The 22620-nt window shown below is 40.2% G+C and overlaps 1 protein-coding gene across 2 annotated transcripts in view; it reads right to left on the bottom strand.

Moving 5' to 3' along the window:
- The window catches only part of PKHD1 (PKHD1 ciliary IPT domain containing fibrocystin/polyductin), a 4356595-nt gene that overhangs the window by 1008352 nt on the left and 3325623 nt on the right, over window positions 1-22620 (bottom strand). For both annotated transcript variants that reach the window (XM_069605754.1, XM_069605755.1), the window contains one exon: window positions 5231-5399. In XM_069605754.1, the coding sequence (XP_069461855.1) occupies window positions 5231-5399 (169 nt within the window). The remainder of the gene's footprint in view (window positions 1-5230; window positions 5400-22620) is intronic.

The following is a 22620-nucleotide window of genomic DNA, read 5'->3' as shown; positions in this document are numbered from 1 at the left end:
ACCCTGTACTTCCCCCGTGACGCCCACATTTTGGCAAGTTGTTCCCCATTCCGAGTGTTACGCCCCGTGTTCCGCCTACTTTTGTTGCGTGCGCCGCGATATGTGCGATTTTCGCTGTGGCCTGTGCGATTTTCGCTGTGACCTGGCGCACGCCGTTAGATGGCCTGTGCGCCAACTTTTTAGCGCTTTTCATGTGATTTTCGCACTTGCACTGCGGTTTTCGCAATTGCTGGCTATTTGTATTTTATTGATATTTATAAAGCACTTTCGCCAAAGTGATATACAGCAGGTTTAAAGACCAAAATGGTACAACAATGAGCTTAGGCGGTGATCAGATAAGAAGGTTAGAAAATATAGTGTGGTAAAAGAAGATGAGCTTTGAGGCGAGAACAGAAGATATAGTGAAAGGGAGCAGCACAGATATCAGTTTCGAGAGAGTTCTAGAGTTTAGGGGCGAGAAGCACGAAAGAACAGAAACAAGAGGGTGCTCAGGGACGGCTAGGGGCAGTGAGGATATGAAGATGTTGGGAGCGGAAAGAGCGGGAGGGAGCGTAAGGGGAGATCAAAGAATAGTGAGGGACGAGGCCAGGATTAAATACAATACAGAAAAAGTGGAATTGGAGACAGGAGTCATAAGAAAGGTGATGAGTAGAGAAGAATGAAGGAGATATATAGATTCAAGTGGATAACGAAAATAAAAGTCAAATGGTCGAGTTGAAGATGGAGCAGAGGGGGTCAAGGAGAGATAAAGGAAGACCAATAAACAAGGCAGATCAGTAGTGCATATCAGAAAAGATAGACAAGAAGATAAGGAGCCTCTTTGCATGAAATGACAGAAAGGGGTAGCCAGATCTTATGGAAGTTAAAGAGATAGAAATGGCAAGTGCGGGCAGTGAAAGAGATGTGGTGGGAGAATGAAAACGTGCAGTCAAAGGTTATGCCCAGATTACAAGCAGTTGGAGAGAATGAGATAGAGGAGGGAGAAAATGAGAGAAGAGGGGGAAGGAAGAGGAAAGCGAGAGGACGGGGGAAAGAAAAGGACTTGGGTTTTGAACTTGTTTAAATGGAGGAATTGAGAGGACATCCAGGATTGGGCCGCCGAAAGAAAGGAGTAAACAGAAGAGTGGAGGTAGTCAGAAAAGCAAAGAAGTAAATGACTGTATGGGAGTCATCCACATAGAAATGACATGAGGGAATAAAAGATTTGAAAAGTGACACAAGAGGGATAGTGTAGATGGAGAATGGTAAGTGCCCCAGGACAGAACTTTGGTGAACACCATAGAGAAATGGACAGGGGATGAGGTCCCACCCAAGAGTCAGAGTAGGTGCGTGCAGAGAAGTAAGAGTGGAACCATTGTAGGACCCAAGGAGATGGGTGGGGTGGTCAACAGTGTCAAAAGCAGCAGAAAGGTCAATGAGTATAAGCATTGAGGAAAGTTTATTGTGACGAGTGAAGAGGCGTGAGTAAGTGACATGAAGGAGAGCAATCTCAGTATGATGTGCAGGAAATGGAAGGCAGTAGTGAGTGAAAATTAAGATGAGAGGAGATTTTAGAGTAGACAACACATTCCAGATGCTTACAGAGGAATGGGAATATTGGGGCTGGCTGGGAATTGAGGGGGGAATTCAGTGAGGGTTTTTTAGGCTAGGAATAATGACCTCATGTTTGAAGAGACTGAGAATGAGAGAGGTAGAGAGAGGGAAATTGATAAGAACAGTGAGAAAGAATATCAGGGAGGGTAATATTGAGGGATTAGAGATGAGGGAATAAGATCAAGTGGGGAAGCAGTAGAATGAACACGTGAGAGGAATAAAATGCTATCAGCATCAGAAAGGAAAGATTAGGAGGAAAAAGGGGAATGAGAATAGGGTTGGTGATTAGTGAGAGAGGAGGGAGAAGAAGCATAATGGTTGGGAGGGAAGAAGGAGTGGAGACTTTAAAGGTAAAGTAGTCAGAGAAATCAGTTGCACGGTATAGCTGAGATGGATACATTGGGGCGCAAGTAGTTTATTGATCCATTCGAATAGATGGAAGGGGAGAAGTGAAAGACATGTGGAAAGAGAGGAGAACAAGCTTTTTGGGCATTAAGAAGTGAGGTAGTGCATACCGTTTTAAAACACACTTTCAGACGCAAATTGAAGCAGTGGGTTTGATTAACAACTACACCCATTTGGCTACACTACGTTCCTACTCCTACGTTTCGGGTGTAGTGCACTGTTTTCTCGGACCTCAAAGATATGTGAGGCAGTGCCCTAACCCAGCGTTGCAGAGTTTCCTACTGAGGCTTCGGATAAACCAGTTGCCATTGCTTATTTTTGTGGTGCCTTATTGGGGCAACCCATCTAAGATAGGGGCTGTCATATTTGCAAATTGCCTGAATGTGCAGCTCTGGGCAATGTATATATGACCACTTTGTGAAGTTTTGTACACAATCATGAGTCAATAAAGCAGAAAGCATTTTGGAACTATTGTCACAATACTGAGACCTGAAGCGGGCACATTGCCTTGTATCGGCTATGGCGTATCATTAGAAAACGCCTGCCCAACACTAATTGATGTTATGGGATTAGTATATGAGAACTAATTTGGTCAATTTTTATGTATCTTTATCTATTATTTAACTTAATTTAATGTTTTATATTCACAATCTATAAATACGTTATTCCTTCATTATAGGAAATGTATATGTATGAATGATAGTGATTTTAGTTAGCATGTAGCTACATCAGTTGTTAGATCTTCTCACGTGAGATTATGAATTCAGTAGGAGTGTTTAAACAATAGGTAATGAAGGGTGACTACTGTGCATAGTACGACTTGTTTGACTGATTTTACTGTAATTTGATTGATTTTACTGTAATATGATGATTCTTGTGAATTTGTGATTTTGTGATTTGTAAAAGTTATTTTGGATCTGAATACAAATAAATAAATAAAAAATAAGACAGAGAAAGATGAAAGTAGAGGTCCTGAATGGATCAGGTCTTTTTTCATTAAGTGGTCCAATGGATATGACTGGGAGGGAAGGCTAAAATAAGAGGATAGTCAAGGTAAGATTGTGTTAGATTGTGACATGCTTCTTCATGACATTCACCATTACTGATCTCTGCTGCGTGCACACAGAGGCAATCAATCTGCATTAGCCACACAGCGAAGATTCATTCAGAGATACGAGGGGTCCCCACAGATTCCCGTGCCTGGATCCTCTCCATAAGGAAGAGAATCGGGTGAATTGGGTCCTGGCCTAAGGAGCAGGTGCAGTAATGGCCTTGCTTCCGGAATCTCTTCTAGCAGCGACATTTGGTTCTTAGAAGGGTGAAGGGGTGAAGACAGCATGCCTTGCAAGGCTGTTATGGTCTGATTGACCCTACCAATACTAGTGTGAGAATAACCATCTGTGAAATACATCCAGTTAAATCATGCTCAAGACCATTGCAGTGATACACTTTCCCTGCTGTGCATATCACACATACACCGTACTGTAATGTCTGGTATTTAATACTAAATATGTTTGGAAGAAAGATTTTACGCAATCATTGAAATCACAAGATACGAATGTGCAAACATTATTTTTTCAGAATAGTTAACCAATAATCACGATTGAAATATGGTGTGAATGTCAAAACCTTTTCCATCGCTAGATCTCCTTTTTTTTCAATCCATATTTCGCTTCCAATTAAATAGATCTCATGAGACAACATTCAAAATAAAACTCAAAATGCATCTATGTAATATAGACCTGTAGTTTACTCACTCCCCATTGTTTGATGGTATGCTCTACATCACCCCAAATCTATACTTGTGATAGACACTTTGTGGCGTTCAATTACAAAGGAATTTATAAAGAAAATACTTCCTCCTGCTAATATCAAAAAAGGAAAATCTAAACAAGGACAATATGGAATCTATCCATGACAGTGATTGTGCCTCAAACATTAATTTATTTAATTTCCCAATAGACAATTTATATCCCATTTGGAATTATTGGGACCAAATCAAAAGTCTTTTTCCAGGCCTATTTAGAATTACACATGAAGAAGTCTTAGCGACCAACTGACAAACATGTTACTGTGAGTCATTCTGGCTGATTCCTCACTGTCTGACTAGATGTCAGAAAGGAGTAATTCAGGAGTAAGTCAACGTTTCTTCATTTCTACTTCAAGGATTAATAAGAGAGTAACGTTTTATGAAACAGACCCTCAATAGACACATGTGTAAAGTGCACAGGATAAACAAATGAATTAAATATGTATATTGACTTAAATGTGCATACCATATGCTACCAATTAGCCGTGATGCACCTCCCCTAACCTGGAATTATACCGGTTACTGATGCAGAGGTTCAGTGACCCGCATAGATCTGCTGGTTATGTTTTGGGGGCAAGCCAGCCTCTCTGATAACTCCACTGTCCTCCGATGGCCTCAACCTCTCCTCTCCCTCACCAAAAGCAAGTTTTAACTTTATTTCTATTTCCATAACAAGTTACTTGAAATTGAAATAAAAAAATATTTTACCCATCTCCAATGCCATGCATGTCTCTGCCAGATCCCAATATGGCAGTGCTACTCAGCCCTGTGGGGGATGCATGTAGCTGCAGGTCCCCCTAGGGCACTCATTTTATCTTCCTGGCTAACTTCCTGGACAAACCCCCAGTGAAGTTTGAAAGGTTTGCGGTACTCGAACCGTGAACACGTCGTGTGGGTCGGGTTTCACATCGGCCGGTCAGCCCACCCCTACTACTGATGTGTACACCAAGGGCCCGATTCATGGAATATGTGCCCGGTCCAAAGTGAATTTGCACTGCTGAAAAGTGACTTTGCAATGGCGACACAAACCCTGATTCCTCGAACCATGCAAAGTGTATTTTTGCAGTGCAAAGTCCGGGCAAAGTCAGCGCATAGTCATTTTTGCAGTACAAAATGAATTTGCCCGGACTTTTCACGGCAAAAGTACACTTTGCACGGTTCCATGAACCAAGGTTTGTGTCGGCAGTGCAAAATCACTGTTCAGACCGGGCAAAAATTCCTTGAATCGGGCCCTAAATCCATTTGTAGATGTTGTACCGTTCCCCTTATTTAAAATGCACATTGTGTACTTTCACTCAAGGGAGCTGCGTTTGTCTAAGTAATATGTGTTGCAAATTGCTTCACCGCTTTTGTAATTATTAAGGTAATTAAAATACAATTATGAAAGAAACAGAAAAAGACATGAAAATTGTGACACGGTACCGTGGTTGGGATGAGTGAAAGAAGAACCCATTAATGTCTTTGATCCGCGACATGGTGGTCCTCTCTGTTATTATTGGGTACATGACATGTGCATTTTCAGGGCTTGACATGATGCAGACATCGTTGTCATCGCTGTGACAGCTCTTTACGAAACCAGAAAAGGTGACATCTGGAGAAAACAGAGACAGTCAGGAGAACACAGAGTACTTCTGTTGTGCATATCGGAACTTGTGAAGGCTCCAAAATGCTGTCACACCATCACAATCGACCTGTCCCAGCCCCTGGCATTCGACATATCCGCACACAGCCCTATTGTGGGGTGCTGGACCAAATCATTCAAACTGAAATTCACACATGCACCATTTATTATTTTAGTAACTACTTATCAAACCTGCATGCTCTTTCATCATACTTATATAATGATATACTCCTCTTGCAGGACACTTTTAGGCCCAGCGTCCTCTCTCCCTTCCCCCAGGGAACAAATACCTGTTGCAGCATATTTTAGATTGCAAATACCTCTTTCCCAATGTGTCCGACACCTTGCTATGCACATATAATTTACCAGTTCACAGGGAAGGCCAGCCCATTGCTCCTCTCTTTCCCCTTTTTTTTGTTGTTGTTGCAGAAAGCGCATTATGTTGTACATTTCTTTCACTCTGCTCTCTTCCCGTTTTTAGCACTTTGCAGGTCGCCTTTTTAAGTTTTGGACAACTTGAACCCATTACCATTCCTTACTCTTTACAAAAGCCTCTCCCCTGATGTCACTTGTCTCCCTTCTCTGCTGGTGGTTCGCTTCTGTTTTTAGTACTTCTGTGCCCAGCCTCTCTTTCTTCTGTTTCTAATGAAACAATATGGAAAGAGTATTTCTCTTCTTACAATGAACAGTGTGTATACATCTTTTTTTTTCTTTTTTCTCTAGCATTCTATTTGATTTTGGTGAATCTTTGTGGCGCAAGACCATTGTTACGCAAGTGATTAATGGCAGGGGGGTTGTGAATTCAGAATATCTGGTTGGCATAGCAACCAGCAATGCCATGGCATGAAAAAGTAACATTTTCCAAACTCCTCCTTGTATTACCCAATGTGGATCTCCCTTATCATGTTTGCTTCGATCAGCAGCAGAAGCCAGTGGGTGACGGCTTTCCATTTACCAGAAGTGCAGTGATTTGATATTGGGCTATTGTGGGCTATTTCACACAACATTGGACTATTTGTGAGCTACTTTTTGTTGGGGAAATCTGTGTTTTAGTCCTCCCGAGGCTGCCTCTATACCCCAACTGACCCACCTTATGCCCACTCTCTCTACCCACACCCGACTACCCCACTCCCATTACATGCTGGTTGGGTTCTGGTTGGGCTATGTTGAGCTACTTTCCATGAGTCCTACGGATGCTGCTTTGTTATTTGCGTTTTCTGTTCCAACCAACTACCATCATCCATCACACCCCCAACTCTCTCTACAGCTGCCATTCACACACCTCCCCTCTCTCTACCTCATCCACCCACTACCCTCCACTCACTCCATCCCTACCCACACACCGCCCCTCCACTCATTCTACCCTTATACACCCACAGCCTCCACTCTCCTTACCCCTAACTGCCCCCTCGCCGCTTTCTAATCCCACTGATCTGATCCCACTCTGTAGACACCCACCCGACCCAACTCTCTCTACCTCCACCAATCCTATCCCATTCTCTCTACCCTCAGCCAACCCACACACTCCCAACATACCCACCCTCTCTGTACCCCCAGCCACCCACCAAAAATCCACTCTCTACCCCACCCAAACCCACTCTTTCTAAGCCCCATAGCCCCTATCCCCTTCACTCCAACCCCACCCACCCCAAACCACTCTACCAACATCCATCAACCCTACCCCCACTCTTTCTAACCCACCCATCCACTGTACTGCCACTCTCTCTACATCCACCCACCAAACCTATCCCCACTGTCTACACCCATTCTCTCTACCCCTTCCCACCCACCCTAACCCCACTATTGCCTACCCACCTGCCCACCCCAGACTCAATCTCTAAAAAATTCCAGTCTCTCTACCCCCACCCACCCATTGCACCCCCTTCTCCCTACCAGCACTCACCCTACCCATCCCTACTCTCTCTACATACCCACCCACCCTACACTTTCTCTAGTCACACCCACCCTGTCCCCTCTCTCTGCTCAACTCTACCACTTTTTTATTTACCCTCACCCACGCACACTGCCTGTATCTCAAGCCCCACTCAGCCTACACCTTATGCTACCTCACTCACCCACCCTATCCCCCTCGCATCCTTCCTCTCACACTCTCGCTTTATTTCTCAGCTTCTCATTCTCACCATTTCTCGCTCATATTTCATTTGCTCATCATTGGCATCCTCTCCCAATGGCCTCCTCCCTGGCTCTTTGCCCCTTCTCCTTCTCTTTCACACATCGACCCCTTATCACATCCTCCTTTGTAACTTTGTACTCTCCTCCTTGTACCTGGTGCCTCTAAATGCAAAATGCAAAGAACAGCAGCAAACGCCCAACTATTGGCTTTGCCAATGCTTGCTTTGTTTTTGATATCATGATCTGCTCTTCCTCAATAGATTGTGACAAAAGCAGTGATTGAACTTTTTACACAGTAGTGTGCAACTGAGTTTTCCCTCATGGTCCATTGTAGTGATAGCTTTGGCATTGGCTAGTGGGGTTTACTAAGTTGTGGGTTTTATATATCACGTTAGCAAAACACAGTGGAACCAAACCATTGCTATGGCTAGCGGTAGAAGGACATCTGTATCAATGCACATTACGTTATATATATATCGTCCATGTAGTTATGGTTAAGTTGGTGTTTCCATAGGAAGAGCATTTTTTGGGTGGCTTATAACTTCACTCTCTCTGGACGAATATATGGCCCACTCTGAATATTTTTGCAAAGTTTGGAGAGGTTTGGTCCGGGGGGGGGGCAAAGTTATAGAGGGGTCCCAAAACTTTAGTTTTTTCCCATAGACATAATGGGAAAAAAACTTTGCGCACGCCTACAGCCCAAACTGCTGGATGGATTTACACCAAATTTGCGGCAGGAGCGGGGGCTTGGTCCCGAAAGTGTGCTTTTGCAAATTTGGTGTAAATCAGTTTTTTTTAAATGACCAAAATGTAAGGCAAAAAAATTAGTGATATCTCCGTTCGCATTTGTGATGTCATCTTTGATGTCCTGGGTGTTAGTGTTAGCAGTGCACGGTGGCACGAGTTATGGTTACTTATCTTACCATAACTGCCGAATTTCAGGGTTTTTTCAGTTTTACTTTCAACCATAACGTCCTTTTAACAAAGTTTTTTCACTGAATATATATATGTATATATATATATATATTACATGGCCCACGGTAGTGGCCGTGTAGTTATGGTTAAGTTGCTAATCCCAGAGGAAGAGCACTTTTTGGGCTGCTTATAACTTCGCTCTCCCTGGACGAATCCTCACCAAACTTTGCAAAAAAGTATATGGCCCACTCTGAATTGTTTTGCAAAGTTTAGCAAGGCTTGGTGCAGGGGGGGCAAAGTTATAAGGGTGGTCCCAAAAATTCTTTTTTTCCCATAGAGTGAATGGGGAAAAAAACTTTGCTCACGCCTACAGCTCAAACCACTGGACAGATTTGCACCAAATTTGTGGCAGGAGCAGCAGCTTAGTCCCGAAAGCGTGCTTTTGTAAATTTTGTGAAAATCCATACAGTATTTTTTTTTTAAACGACCAAAAAGTAGGTCTAAAAATGTGTGATATCCAATGTCCGCTCCGGGGACACATTTCCCTGTTCGCTCCGTGGACAGGACACTGATTGGCTAGTTGGCTTGCGTCATGTCCGCGGCCATGCGACGTGTTCGCTGATTGGCTGGGTTGAAGCGTGAGGTGCGTCGTATTGTTTTGATGCGTCCACCATCACGGGCAGCGCAGCGACAAACGGGGGGGAAATACAACTTTGGCGGGGTATGTTGGTGTGCGAGATTGCTTGAGGAGTTTGGGGGAGTAAAAGGTGGATCAAATGCTGTATTTGTTTAGGTGGCAGGCGCCCCTGATGTGTTTGTCATGTCCGCAGTCACCACGGCTGTCCGCGGACATAAAAAATGCAGTAGCCCATAAAGCACAGTTAAAATGTTTGAGTCTATGGGTGTGTTATGCTACAGTGGTTGTGGCCAGGGCCAGACTCTAGGCCCTAGCCACAACCACTGCAGCATAAGATACCCATAGAATCAAACATCCATCAAATATCCACAAAACTACAGTTTGTGTATTGTTTGATTTGTATAGTTTGTTTGTGAAGTTTTGGCTACGTCATGTAATTAAGATTGTAGAGTTTGGTAACAAGCACTGCAGTATAATATATCCATGGAAGTAAACATTTTGGATCGTGGTGTATGTTTAGATGTTTGCTTCAATGGTGTTATGGAGCAGTATTTGTGAGTTGAATTATAATATACTTGCTGTTTGATTTTTTGTGATTGGAAATATTTTTTTCATGACTTGGGTAAGTGGAGCAGATATTCTTTTTCAATTTCTGTGATAAAAGAAAAGATCATGTTAGTTTAGGTAGTTCATAATGAGTTGTTACATTGCATAATAGACATTTCTGCATTATTTCAACTCTCATATTTAGTAGTTTGCAAACCAGTGTACTGTGCAATTTGCTCAGTTTCTGTGTTTGTTCCTTAAATCATTGGGTCTGTGGGAAAATCCATGTTGGATTAAAAAAACACCCTTTTTTGTTATGGTACAATACATTTCTTTCTTTGTTTTCAGTGTTTATTTGTTGTTTCTGGCTAATGTTCTATCTGTTGGCTTGTTGCAGATTGTTAGATACCTGTTGGCGTATTCTAACTGGTTATAGTTTTTTATTTATATTTTCAAGTTGTTCATCTATCTGTTGGGTTGTTGCAGATTTTTGGGGCAGTTAGATAAGTGTAGGCGTATTCTAACTGTTTATTTCTTCTTATATTTTAGTGGTATTGATTTATCTGTATGGTTGTTGCAGAATCTTGGGACAGTTAGATACCTGTTGGCATATTCTAACTGGTTATAGTTTGTTATTTATATTTGCAAGATACTCATCTATCTGTTGGGTTGTTGCAGATTTTTGGGGCAGTTAGATACCGGTTGGTGTATTCTAATTGTTTATTTCTTCTTATATTTTAGTGGTATTGATTTATCTGTTTGGTTGTTGCAGAATCTTGGGACAGTTAGATACCTGTTGGCATATTCTAACTGGTTATAGTTTTTTATTTATATTTGCAAGTTACTCATCTATCTGTTGGGTTGTTGCAGATTTTTGGGGCAGTTAGATACCGGTTGGTGTATTCTAATTGTTTATTTCTTCTTATATTTTAGTGGTATTGATTTATCTGTTTGGTTGTTGCAGAATCTTGGGGCAGTTAGATACCTGTTGGCGTATTCTAACTGTTTATAGTTTTCTAATTAAAGTTTCATTAATGTTTATGCACAGATTAGTTATTACATTTTGGTTTTAATAATATTAAATAAGCTTTTATAAGATTTGCTGGTAATCTCTGTTTTAGAGTAATGGTACTATCATTATATTCGAACCATCCACAATTCTTATATATGCAGTGTATTGACCTGCATTGGTTGTGGTTCCTGTGTGGTAGATTATACCTATCGTTGTGAAGGTTTTCTTACCAAGTGATACCTCACCATGTGTGAATCGAGTCAGCTTGCAGTTGTTTTTCGTACCATCTGCATTGTAACGTGGAAGCATTAGTATTACGTATTTAATATGTGTTTGTATTTGTAAGGTGGAACGATTATCTGAATTGCAGGTAGTACATAATCTTCCATGGTTTGCATTTTGTACAAGTTGCTGAAATGGAACCGATTCACAGTTAGGTATGGATACATACACAAAGAAATCATTAGGGATTTGTTCCTGTGCCACATTGTTGCAGAGAGTGCATGTATGTTTCCACAAGTATGAAATCTGGAAGATTTCATTTGTAGGTATGTTTTTGTTTTCCAGTACTTGTAGTAAGTACATTAGACATTCTTGTGGATTTTCTTGTGAGTTTTTAGTGAATTTCACCATTCCAGCAACGTTGTCCAATTCTTGTCTTATTCCATGAACACTGTATGTGTTGTTAGGATTGTTGCTTGCATTTCTATGAAGGACTAACATTTGCAAACACAATTGGTCTGTATTGTGTAAGTAAATGTTGTCAACAATTGGTGGCAATTGGAATGGAAGTTGTATTGCTACATTTGTGCAGCAATATACACCAGTTATATTTGAAAATTTGAATGGACCAAATAATTCTGTGTCCAAGTCATTTCTTCGGAGTGTGTGTTGCTTCTTTGAAGAAGTACCTGAGTTACTTTGAGTAGTAGATTCTTCTTTAGTTGTAGTAATTGATGAAGTTTAGCTTATTTTACTCTCTTTGGAGGATTTTCAGTGAGATCCTGTTGCATTTCTGTTTGAAGTAGTTTTCTTTTACAACGTTTTGCTTTTTGTGGAAAAGGATAGGTTTTTAGATGGGGTGTACAGTGACGGTGTCTATTGTATTCTAAAATGCAAGGAATATCAGCGTTTACTTTACTTGCATCAAAGTTGATTAGAAATACACCGTCAAGTGTATGTAAGCATGATAGTGCTACGTAGCTCATTTCCTCTTTAAAGACTGTGTTCCCAATATCTATCAATGCTTTATCTAGGGTAAGACCTTGTGATTTGTGAATGGTGACAGCGTATGCTAGAGTTAGAGAAAATTGCTCTGTGCGTACATACATGTCTTTGAAAAGAAGGAATCAAGCTGTTGAGCGTCCTATCCTTTTAACTTCTGATAGTTTGTCAAAGAGAATATTGACAAACTGAATGTTGTTGTCACATGGTTATGTTTAAAAGCCAACAACTTTACCAAGTGCGCCATTAACTAGTCCTTGCTCCATATCAAGGTTACATTTAAGCATTACTCTGCAGTTTAAAGATAATTTTAATATTTTCTCCAAACCAGCTGTGTTGAAGATAGAGTTTTGTAAGGTATTTAGTCTTGTTGTGGCTTGTTGACAAATGGGTAGTGTCATACCATGTACGTCCAGTTTATCTGTGGAGCACATTTCAATTATTGGTTGCATTTCTTTTTTCAACATTGTTTCATTGAACTTTGAACAGCTCGCAAGAGTTGGCATCAAGGACATACAATTGACATTTTTATGGGCTAATTTTTCAAAGACATTGGTAGCACATGAGTTATGGCCATACAGTGCATGGATGTGCCGGGTTTTTAATACTGATTGTGCTTCTTGAGGTAGTACACAAACTCTAATACTTTTTAAAATGTTGGCGTATGTGAGGTCTGCAGATGGCACATGTTTTCTGTTAATTCTCTGTATTGGAAATGTTGCCAAAGGTTTACATTTCCTATGCTGCCAACAGTTTTACGGCAAAGTTTGTGTCCTAAGGTTTTAAAAATAGGTTCACCTTTCACTGGTGTCAATTGAAGAAGATCTCCGAAAACAATAATGTGTTTTCCTCCAAAGAGCTCTTCGTAGTTTGTTTTGAGTACTTCTTGTAATCTGAGGTGAATCAAAGCTAACATTAGGTTGGAGACCAGGCTCACTTCATCTATTAGCATTTTCATTTGTTTTAAAACTCTGCGTAGTTCCATTGCAGCTTCTGTAGAAAGTTTATAATATTCTAATTTGTTTTGGTGTTCTACTGGAAGGAGTAGTAATCGGTGTAAAGTGACATCACCTCTGTTGTAGGCAGCTAAACCTGTGGGGGCAGTTACAACAACTGACAGTTTGTTGCTTGTCATTTGTTGAAGGAACTTGCTGATGATTTTGATTAAGAATGTTTTGCCTGAACCAGCTTGACCACTGACGCATAGTAGTATAGGTTTGTAATTTTGGCAGATACATTCTTTATTTTCATGTTGTACACCATGTGCAATTTATTTTGTCACTTCTTGAAAAATGCTACACTGCTCATTGTTAAGTTTTGATTGCAGTACAGTTAAGTCTTCTGTATCTTCTTCATAGTGACACATGGTATTTTCTACTTCTGTCATAGCTAATTCTGCCTCATTTGCTATTAGTGGCTGTCCCAGTGGTTCTTGGATTCCTGTTACAGAAGGTTGACTACTGTCGGAGTGTCTTTATCTAGTTGGGCCTGGAGTTCTTCTTCGTGTTGCTGTTCATTGTGCAACATTGTTTTGTACTGTGTAAAGTTTACATCGGTTATAGTGCTTTCATTTGCTTTGAAAGCGTCTTCATAGGAGTCATAGATATCTAGTAACTCTTCTTCTTTTCTCCATGGTTTAAAAAGTTGTAGCAGGGATATGTAATATAGTTCTTTATGTTGAGGTATTTTTAATGACAATTTGATATGATTAATTAAGCTTCATTTGGTAAATTTCACTAAGCTGCCTTCACCATTTGTCACTCTGTATCTACCTTTGTTTTCATCTGGTTTTATATTATTTTTGTATGTGAAGTTTTGGGCTATGTGTTATAGACACATGGTTTCCAAAGTGGTACTCCTGTTTGGGTAGTATGGGTAGTATGTGTCTAGTTAATTGTTTTTCAAAATGTCTTGGTTGGGATCATTTTTGGCTATTGTTGCTATGTCGTCGTATGATTTGAGAACTCTTTTTCTAGATTTCTAGCAGGACCAAGGCTTAGTCATACTATATTTTCAGATTTTCCATACAAAGCAGTACCGGTTAAATGGTTTGCAGCTTATTAGCAGCCACATTCTCTATGAGAGAGCATTTTTATTCCTAAACTGTACAATTTCTGAGACAGTGTTTTGTCCGATGATAGGTCATCCCAGAGGTCTTGAAGCTCTATTTATTCTGCTTTGGTTACGTAGGCTGTAACATATCGTGCAACTGCAGTGGAATTGTCTGCAATGTACTGCACATCTATGTTTGCATTCCATAAGAGGGCAATGATTGCATTGTAATCATTGATATATTTTGCTTCTTCTGTTCTTTTTATGTAATATGTGTTCTTACGTGATTTGCCTTTAACACTATGTCTAACTGAGGATATGAAGTTATTTACTTGACCTGTTGCTGTAACTGGTCTAGGGAAAGCAAAGGAGCATTTGGTATAGTATTTCCCTTTGTTTTTGTATTTGCAACAACAATATTTCACACATTTGTGTCTTTGAAATTGTGAAATTTGTGCATGAAGATCACTATTTGTTGCTTCTGAAGGAATTTCACAAGTGACATATTTTTTGATAAACTGTAAAATAGTAGCATCACTGTCTTGACCAAATTTAGGAGCATCTTTGATCCATAAAAGCATGTGGATATGTGGTGCTCCTCTGGCTTGGTATTCTTTTCTCCAAAAGATGTGTTGCACTTCTCCGAAGGGAGGAACAGTTTTATTATAAATAAAGTGTAACATAGCAATGAAGCGATGATGGAAATATCTTGAAACATTAACAGGATCTAGAGAGCAAAGTTCTCCATGTGTTATTATATCTATGTTTGTTTTGTTTTTGTTTGATATGCGTTGGAAATCATGTTAATGTTCCCATGAATATTCTGCACAACTTAATATAACAAACCAAGTGGGTGGGCCAAGGTTTCTTATTACACAACATACATCTCTGTGATGTCGGAACCAGTATTATATAGTACCATGCATGTTTGCTAACAGATTTGTAATTCTTGATTGTAAAACCTCAACTTTTTCTTGCACATTTTGTAGTAATTGCGTAGCTGACATATTTTGAAAATGGATGCCTGATTTGAATGTGTGTGCAACTCCATAGCATAGAGTTGCTAGTTCACTTTCAAAGTGTAGGTGGAATATGTATTCCACATTTTGTCTAAATCTGGAATCTTCAGAATACATTTGTAACAAGCAGTATTCTGATGCTGTTATCTGAGTGGTCTGTCATCGTACCTTCCTCCTTTCCCAGAAGGAAAGAGTAGATGAAAAGCACGTGCTTCTATACCTTTTTCTCATATGCTGATTGGTGATCCTTTAGTTTGTCTCATTTGGTATGTTTCTAGTGCATCATCTATGGTGTCTTTAGAGTGTAATGGATGAGTTGTATAATGGTCTAAAATATTGGATACTGTAGCAGGATCTAGAAGTTCAAATTGAACAGTTTCTGGTGACTCTTGAATTATTTGAGTGATTTCCTTCAGGTTTTCTTCAATATTAATTTCTTTGGAGTATTCATTATTGTCTTTTAGATATTGCAAGGCTTGTCTAACTTTATATAAGTCTACGAGTTGTTGCCATTTTTTTGTCTTTTGTAGGTACACCATTTACTAAGACAATTAAAGATTGCTCTATTGGACGTTGCACTCCTACCGTGTGTACATTTTCTTTCAGATCTAATGGTAAATGAACTACTTTGCCACAAATCCCTTTCACTAATTCTGAGGGAGGTAATTTTGCGGTTTTTGGTTGAAGGCATATTATTGCTTGAAATGGATGCACTGTTTGAATTATGATGCTCTCATTGTTGCAAGGGTTTTGGTAGTGGGAATAATTTCAAGTTATTTGTGATAGCTCGTGAAGGAGTTTGATTGTTGTCAAGTTTTGCAGTGCAGTAATTGCAAAGTATTAAGGGGTCATTTATTTTGTATTTCTTTTCTGTTATAAGGTAGAGATCTAATTCAAACCATTTGGAATCTTCATTGTCTTCTATTTTGTATGTTATGTCTACAGTTTTTGAGCTACTTTTATTAAAACTTCTGCGGCAACACACACACATGGTTCTGTACTTCAGCGGATGTACTTTTAAATGTTAGTATTTCTTTGTTGTATGTGTGTAGTAGAAGGTTGCCATTTGTAGAATTGTTCGTAGTCTGTTGTAAAGCTATTGCATTTTGTAAGTGGCTTTCACTTCCAAAATATTTTCTCTGGATATGCTCTGTTTCTTTAAGTAGGTCTTTGGCTATACTGTGTAGAAGATTGTTATTTAAATTGCCTAATGCTAAAGCTGGACTTTTGGCATAGTAAAGTTTATGGACTAGATTTCTTATATTTGAATTATGTGTTGATATCATTTTGATATGATGGAAGGTGCTTTTGCAATTAGGTCCTGAAATGCAGGCTAATGAATGTCCTTGTAGTCTTGTGTATTTGTGCACTGGGCAGGTATCCATATTTTGCAGAAGTTTCATTTTGAATTTGTCTTTGCCTTTTACATATTGATCGAGGAACTGACGTTAAGATTTGAAAGATTTTTTGTCAATGTTACATATTGACGTGCACGGCCATTCGTACACTGGACGTTTTGGTTCAGTCGGATGGAGAGGTAATACTGAGTTTTCTGGGGATATTTTTGTAAGCAGAGTTTCTTGTTTCATTATGGTATTATTAGTTTTTCATACCCTCGTCCACTGCTATGTATGGCAATTGTGTTTGTTTGCTTTTGTTTGTATGCTTCTTCATTGAAATATGGTTCTGTGCTCGTGGTGTGACTCGATTCACCTCCACAGATATTTAAGAAGTTATTTTTGTTCACATTCCATTTTTTGAGAAGTGTTTTTTGTAGTTTAGTACTTAGTTTTGTTAGTGGGTTCATTCTGTTTAACACTAAAATCAATAACTTCCTTTTGAGAAGGATTGCACTGTCTATACTTTTTATGGTATGGTTACTCGCCACTAAATCAAGATTTATAGGAGCAGTGTTAGCAGTAGTGGTAGCTAATTCTTGTTAATCACTTTCTGTTTCGTTTTACATTTTGAAAGAGGTGGCAAAGTTTTTGTACTGGAAGCTTGTTTTGTTTCGCTTAATGACTCTATTAGATCTTTTGTTTGAACTTTTTGTACCAATTCTGCTAGAGATGGATGCTTATTTTGGAGACTTTTATTTTCATTTGCTCTACTTCTGCGTTGCTTTCTACAGACTTGATTTTTGGTAGGCATTCTTTGTTGTCTGTTGAAAAAAAGGAAGGTATGGGTTGGGCTCTTCTGTAGTGTATGTGTGTTGTGTGCATGAGTGTCTGAGTGTGATAGTAAGGATGTATGTGGTGGTGTGTGATTGTGCATTGGGCAGCTACAACTAGTTGGGAAGGCTATTCTTGTATTCGTGTGTTACTATACTGGGGTTAAGATAACAGTACAAAGTAAGCAAGTGGTGAGGAGAAGCACTAATATTAAATATAATGGTATACAGTTCTTTGTTCTGCAATACTAACATTCTAGAGGCCGATGTATGGAATTTGTACTCCGAAAAATGGGTATTTGTGCGCCATTCTGCCTGCAAATCCCTGTTTAACAAATGGGGATTAGTGGGCAGAATGGTGCACAAATCCCCATTTTTCGGTGCACAAATTCCTTGAATCAACCCCACAGTGTGCTTGAGTAACAGTTAGAATATTATGGTAGTACTGTACTTACTTTTTTTGTTTGGAATGAGCAGGTTTCTTCTGAATTGTTGTTTGTACTTCAGATGCTGCTACTGTTTAAGGGGAGTGGTCTTCACTGCAATTGTAAAAGAAAGAAGTTAGTAATCTTGTGTGTTCATAGCACTGATGTTAATTTAGAGGTTGATTTTTATGTTTTTGTAGTAGTATTGTTGTTTGATAACTGAGCATAGTGTGTGCATGCAGTTTCCTTTGACTATGTGCAGCCTTTATATTTTACTTACAATCTGTTAGTTCAACATGCTTTGCAAATGAGTATAATACTAAGTATATGCAACTCACTTGGTTTCTTAAGGCTGGGTTATTGGATTTTAGGAGATAGACGAAATAATGATATACTTATTTTGTCATTTTTATAAGGTAAATGGCAGAAACTGTATAGAAAAGCATGGAATGTATGCATTTGTGAAGTTGTGGGTAATAAAGCAGAAGGAGGTGATGTACAGGCAATGGTGTTATTTCAGCTGGGAACTATGTGAGTGTATAAAGAATCATGAATTTATGCTAGCTTTGTGTAATTTTATAAAACACTGCTAAGTGTTTTTCTACAATTATACTGTTATTTCTCATATCTTTTAATATTATAATTGTTTAGATAGCTGTTTGTGTAAAAAAAAGAATTTAGATAGCAGACAGGTTTGGAAGTGACAGTTGATTATAGCAGATGGGAAAAATAATAGTAAGTTCATTTTATAGGTTATACAGGTTAAGTGGCAGTTACTCTGTTTATATGCATTTATAAGAGTTGTACATGTACTGTGCATAAAATATGCACGCCTGTAGTTTGTATTCATGCATGTGGATATACATGCAGCTGCAAGTAGAAATCTTGGAGACTTGTACAGTAGTTTTTGTAGTAGGTGCTTTCAAATGATATGAGACTTGTACTCAGAGTGATCAACAGTACATTTGAAGTGCTGAACTATGATGAGGGAGTTAGATGTAGAGGTCTTGGATGTGATTGATGGATGGTTGTGGGACTGCTTAGCTGTATCCAATGAGGGAATGGCACAGAGAGTGAAGTGGAAATGGTAGAAGTGCTGTCTAAGAGTTACGTGGTTCGCGGACTCTGTGGCTGTCCGCGGACAGGGTGTGCCACATCCAGGGTTTTCCAGCAAATCCAGCATGGAAAGGGGACTGTAGGGAATAGCCAATTACGTGTTGAGGTTGTGCATTTGTGTTGAAAGAGGCTGTGTGTTGTGAAGATGGCAGAGGTGGAGAAAGTCAGGGTGCTGATGGTTGGAGATATGTTTGTGCACGGTTTACAGCAGTATGCTCAATGCAGGCATTTGGCAAACAATGCTGATGTTAAAGGAGTGGAGGTGGTGTGGAGCACTCTGCCTGATTGCATTGTAAAGGGAATTGTACACGTTTATGAAGATATGGGCAGGATTAACAGCCCCCAGGTGGTAGTTTTGCTCTGTGGTGCTTTGCATTTGGGCTATGTCAGTGCCCCTAATTTGTTGGGAGATTTGGAACACTTGGTTCAAGCAGTAATGAACATCCTTCCAAATGCCATAGTTATTTTTTTCTGGATTAGTACATAGGGCAAAATGGGACAATAGTTCTGTTGTTTGTCCTCAGCAAAACATTGCTAGGTGTGCAATCCACCGAGGCATGTTTGATTTCATGCTTAGATCTGGTATGTTCTTCTGTAATAATGAGAATATTGATTCCAGTAATGCTGTTTATTTTAAAGAAAATGGCATTTCTTTATATTTTATGTGAAATGCCATACTGTTTTGGAATGTAAGGGTTGCTTTGGAGAAGCTTATGTGGACATTTTAGGAGTAAAGTAAGAAGAAAAAAAAGAACAAAAAATACAAAATAACAGGTGTCTGTCAAGCATCTGCAAAACCCCCCCAAAAAAACGTCTCTTTTCAGTGCCAACCTCAAAGGTGAAATGGGGCACACTATTTAAATTTAAATTCATCATGCTCAGATTTTCGATATGTCCGCAGACATGGCGGTTGTCCACGGATACCGCGTATTACGTATGGGGATTTTGGGGTAGAGAGGCATGCAAATGAGACAGAGTTGAGCAAGGGATTGGTCAATAAAGTTTACTGGGTCTGTTGTGTAAGGAAAGAGTTTGTCAGAAAGTCTTTTTCCTGAGAGAAGAACAGCTAGCTATGACTGTGTGTTTTAGAAAACAGATTATCTGGATTTTGGGAGACTCATGGATACATTGCTTGGAGCTGCATGCAGAACAGTGTGGTGTAGCTGCAGATCTTGGATTTCCTAATGTGGAAGTGCACTGGCATGGAGTGCGTGGAATGAAGTGGCTGGACTTGGTACCTCTCTTTTGTGCTCCTTTGGAGAGACAGCATCATCCAGACATAATTATAATTCATTGTGGAGGAACAGTTTAGCAATGAAAGAAGGACTTGGGAAGTTAATGGACATGTTTCCAAATTCCCAAGTAATGTTTCCCGTATTGCACAGAGACAAATTTGGCTGCGTTCTTCCTTATCTGGTCCACAAATGAAGAAATATAGGCGCAATGTCAATAAGGCTGTTTGTGGCTTTTTAAGAGATGTTGGCATGTCCTCTTTTCACAATGAAAATATTATGTTTCGTAGCACATACATTTTTCGCAGAGATGGAGTCCATCCTACTTATGCTGGCAATCAGATTTTTCTGAGAAATGTACAAAATGCATTGCAACATTTTTTGGAATTGCAGACATCAATTTTGCAATAGGTGTTGACCATTTGAAGTTTTTCAAACACAAAAAAACACCACCAAAAGGCTCTTTCCCGAGCCACCACGTCCTCCCATAGAAAAGTGCAATTGTTATGATAGGGAAGCACCTCAAAAAATAAATGCACATGGCCCTGAGCTATTTGTCACTTTTAACTATCAAAGGAGGCTCTTAAAAGAGCCTTTTTTTTGTTTTTTGTTGTTTTATATATTTTTTGTTTTTTTACACACGACACACAAGGAAAAGAGGGGAAAGCAGGGTAAGTAAGGGACACCAACCACGGGGATAAGAAAGGGCAGGTGGAGAGAGAAAGATGTAGGGTGGGCCTTATTCAGGTAGTGGGCAGACCTTCTCGTGATCCTTGACCGCAGTCTCGAAAGCACTCCAAAGATTCTCCCCCTGCAGAGTACTGCGTCGCAGTACATACACAATATTTTGACCCTCGAAAGGTAAGGGTCAACAGCATCATGAATGGCCTGTGAGGCAGCTGGAGCGATGCGCTGTCCCACAGGAGTGTCTCTTGTGGTGACAGGAGCGGAAACGGAGGATGTTGTAGAGGAACTCAACCTTCAACGTTTATCATAAGGTACAAACTTGCGAACAGCCCCACCGTGGAACGACCTTAGGTGTCACTTCATTGATGTTGTACCAAAGCTGTACAAACCAGGCCTCCCACGACTCAGCACCATGTGGCACTGATTGCAGGTGACCTTATTTGCACATGCTTTTGGCACTCCATCAAGAGTGGTAAACAACCGCCACACCCAAGACTGACGGCGGGTGCTGGTAGTAGGGAGTTCCACTACCTCATCCTCTTCATCCTCTTCATTCACCTCCTCTACACCCTCACGCCTGTACCCCTCTTCAGGCCCTTGGCGAGGTGGTGGTGGTGGAGGGGTTGGGGGTGGGGGTGTTGCAGAGGCAGAAGTAGCACCAGCTGGAGCAGCAGCAACCATGGATGCCATCAGGTTAAATGATGTAAAAGCAGCAAGAGCAGCAAAAGCAGCAAAACCAAAAAAGCAAGTCAATCTGCAGTAGTAGAAAGACGATGAGCTCTGAGGTGTGGCCTTTTATAGGGGTGCAGGTGCATGCTCCGCGGAGAGCCGTGCTGTCTGCGGACAGATTGAACACCCCAAAAAGGCTCAAAAAGTTCCAAAAAGTATCTAGAACACCAGGGCCATTGTCTGGGATATGTGCAATGGTGAATCTCTACTGTAAAATACTTTGGATTGTCCAAAAAAGTACTTTTAAAATGTTCAGGGACCCGGACAGTGTCCGCAAATCAGGACACACACTCAACGTGGGTGCGGTCACATGGTGACATTGCAAACACGTTCGCGAATGGGACGGCTGTCCACAGGACACCAAATGCACAGGAACAGTCGTGCGCATGTGCGTGGGTCTTCAACGGACAGTGTTCTGGTCCTCAAACTAATTAAAAGTGTGACACACGTGCAACGGACAGTTACGGACAGGCGCGATGTTCGTAGGACCTATGGGTGTGGTGCGCATGTGCGTATATGTTCTACGGACATTACGGACACTCCCATTTTAATCACGAACAGTAGGAACAGGTATTGTGTCCTTAGGACACCTCCATTTTGGTTAATTGCGGACATTCCGGAGACCCAGTGTGTTCTAAGAACAGTTCCATCTTGCTTGCGGACAGTACAGACAGGTATAGTGTCCTTAGGACACCTCCATTTTGGTTAATTGTGGACATTCCGGACACCGATTGTGTTCTAAGAACAGTTCCATCTTGCTTGCGGACAGTACAGACAGGTATAGTGTCCTTAGGACACCCCCATTTTGGTTAATTGTGGACATTCCAGACACGCATGCTGTCCGCAGACACCCCAACTGCCTTTTTAAAAAATATAAGACACAAAGGACTGAATTAAAACACACATAATATTTTTTTTATTATGTACGTATATAACATTTATGAAAGAGAGGGGGAAGCAGAAACTGACACAAATACAGGGGGAATTAGGGGTTTGGAGAGAATGGATGGGAGGGGATGAAGGGATGGAAGTCTCATCATAAAGTTTTTCTAATTACTGAGGGTTTGGGGATAGTTGACTGGGACATGGAGAGGGGGAACAGGTGCATGTGGGACAATGATATTTATTTTTTTCTTTTATGTGGTCCTCCACAAAATGTTTTAAAAGATTGAAATTTTTCATAAGCATATCCATTTGTTGTTCCATGTGCTGCAGAGCATTTTCTAATGTCTCTTTTGCTATATTGTTTTCACTGTTTGTATGATCTGTTAAAAAAAGAATGTGTTAAGTACAC

Source organism: Ambystoma mexicanum, chromosome 4p (assembly GCF_040938575.1).
Source record: "Ambystoma mexicanum isolate Mex_15411 chromosome 4p, UKY_AmexF1_1, whole genome shotgun sequence".
In the NCBI taxonomy this organism is placed as follows: Eukaryota; Metazoa; Chordata; class Amphibia; order Caudata; family Ambystomatidae; genus Ambystoma; species Ambystoma mexicanum.
The sequence above is the reverse complement of the archived record's forward strand: the minus strand, read 5'-3'. Positions and strand labels throughout refer to the sequence as shown.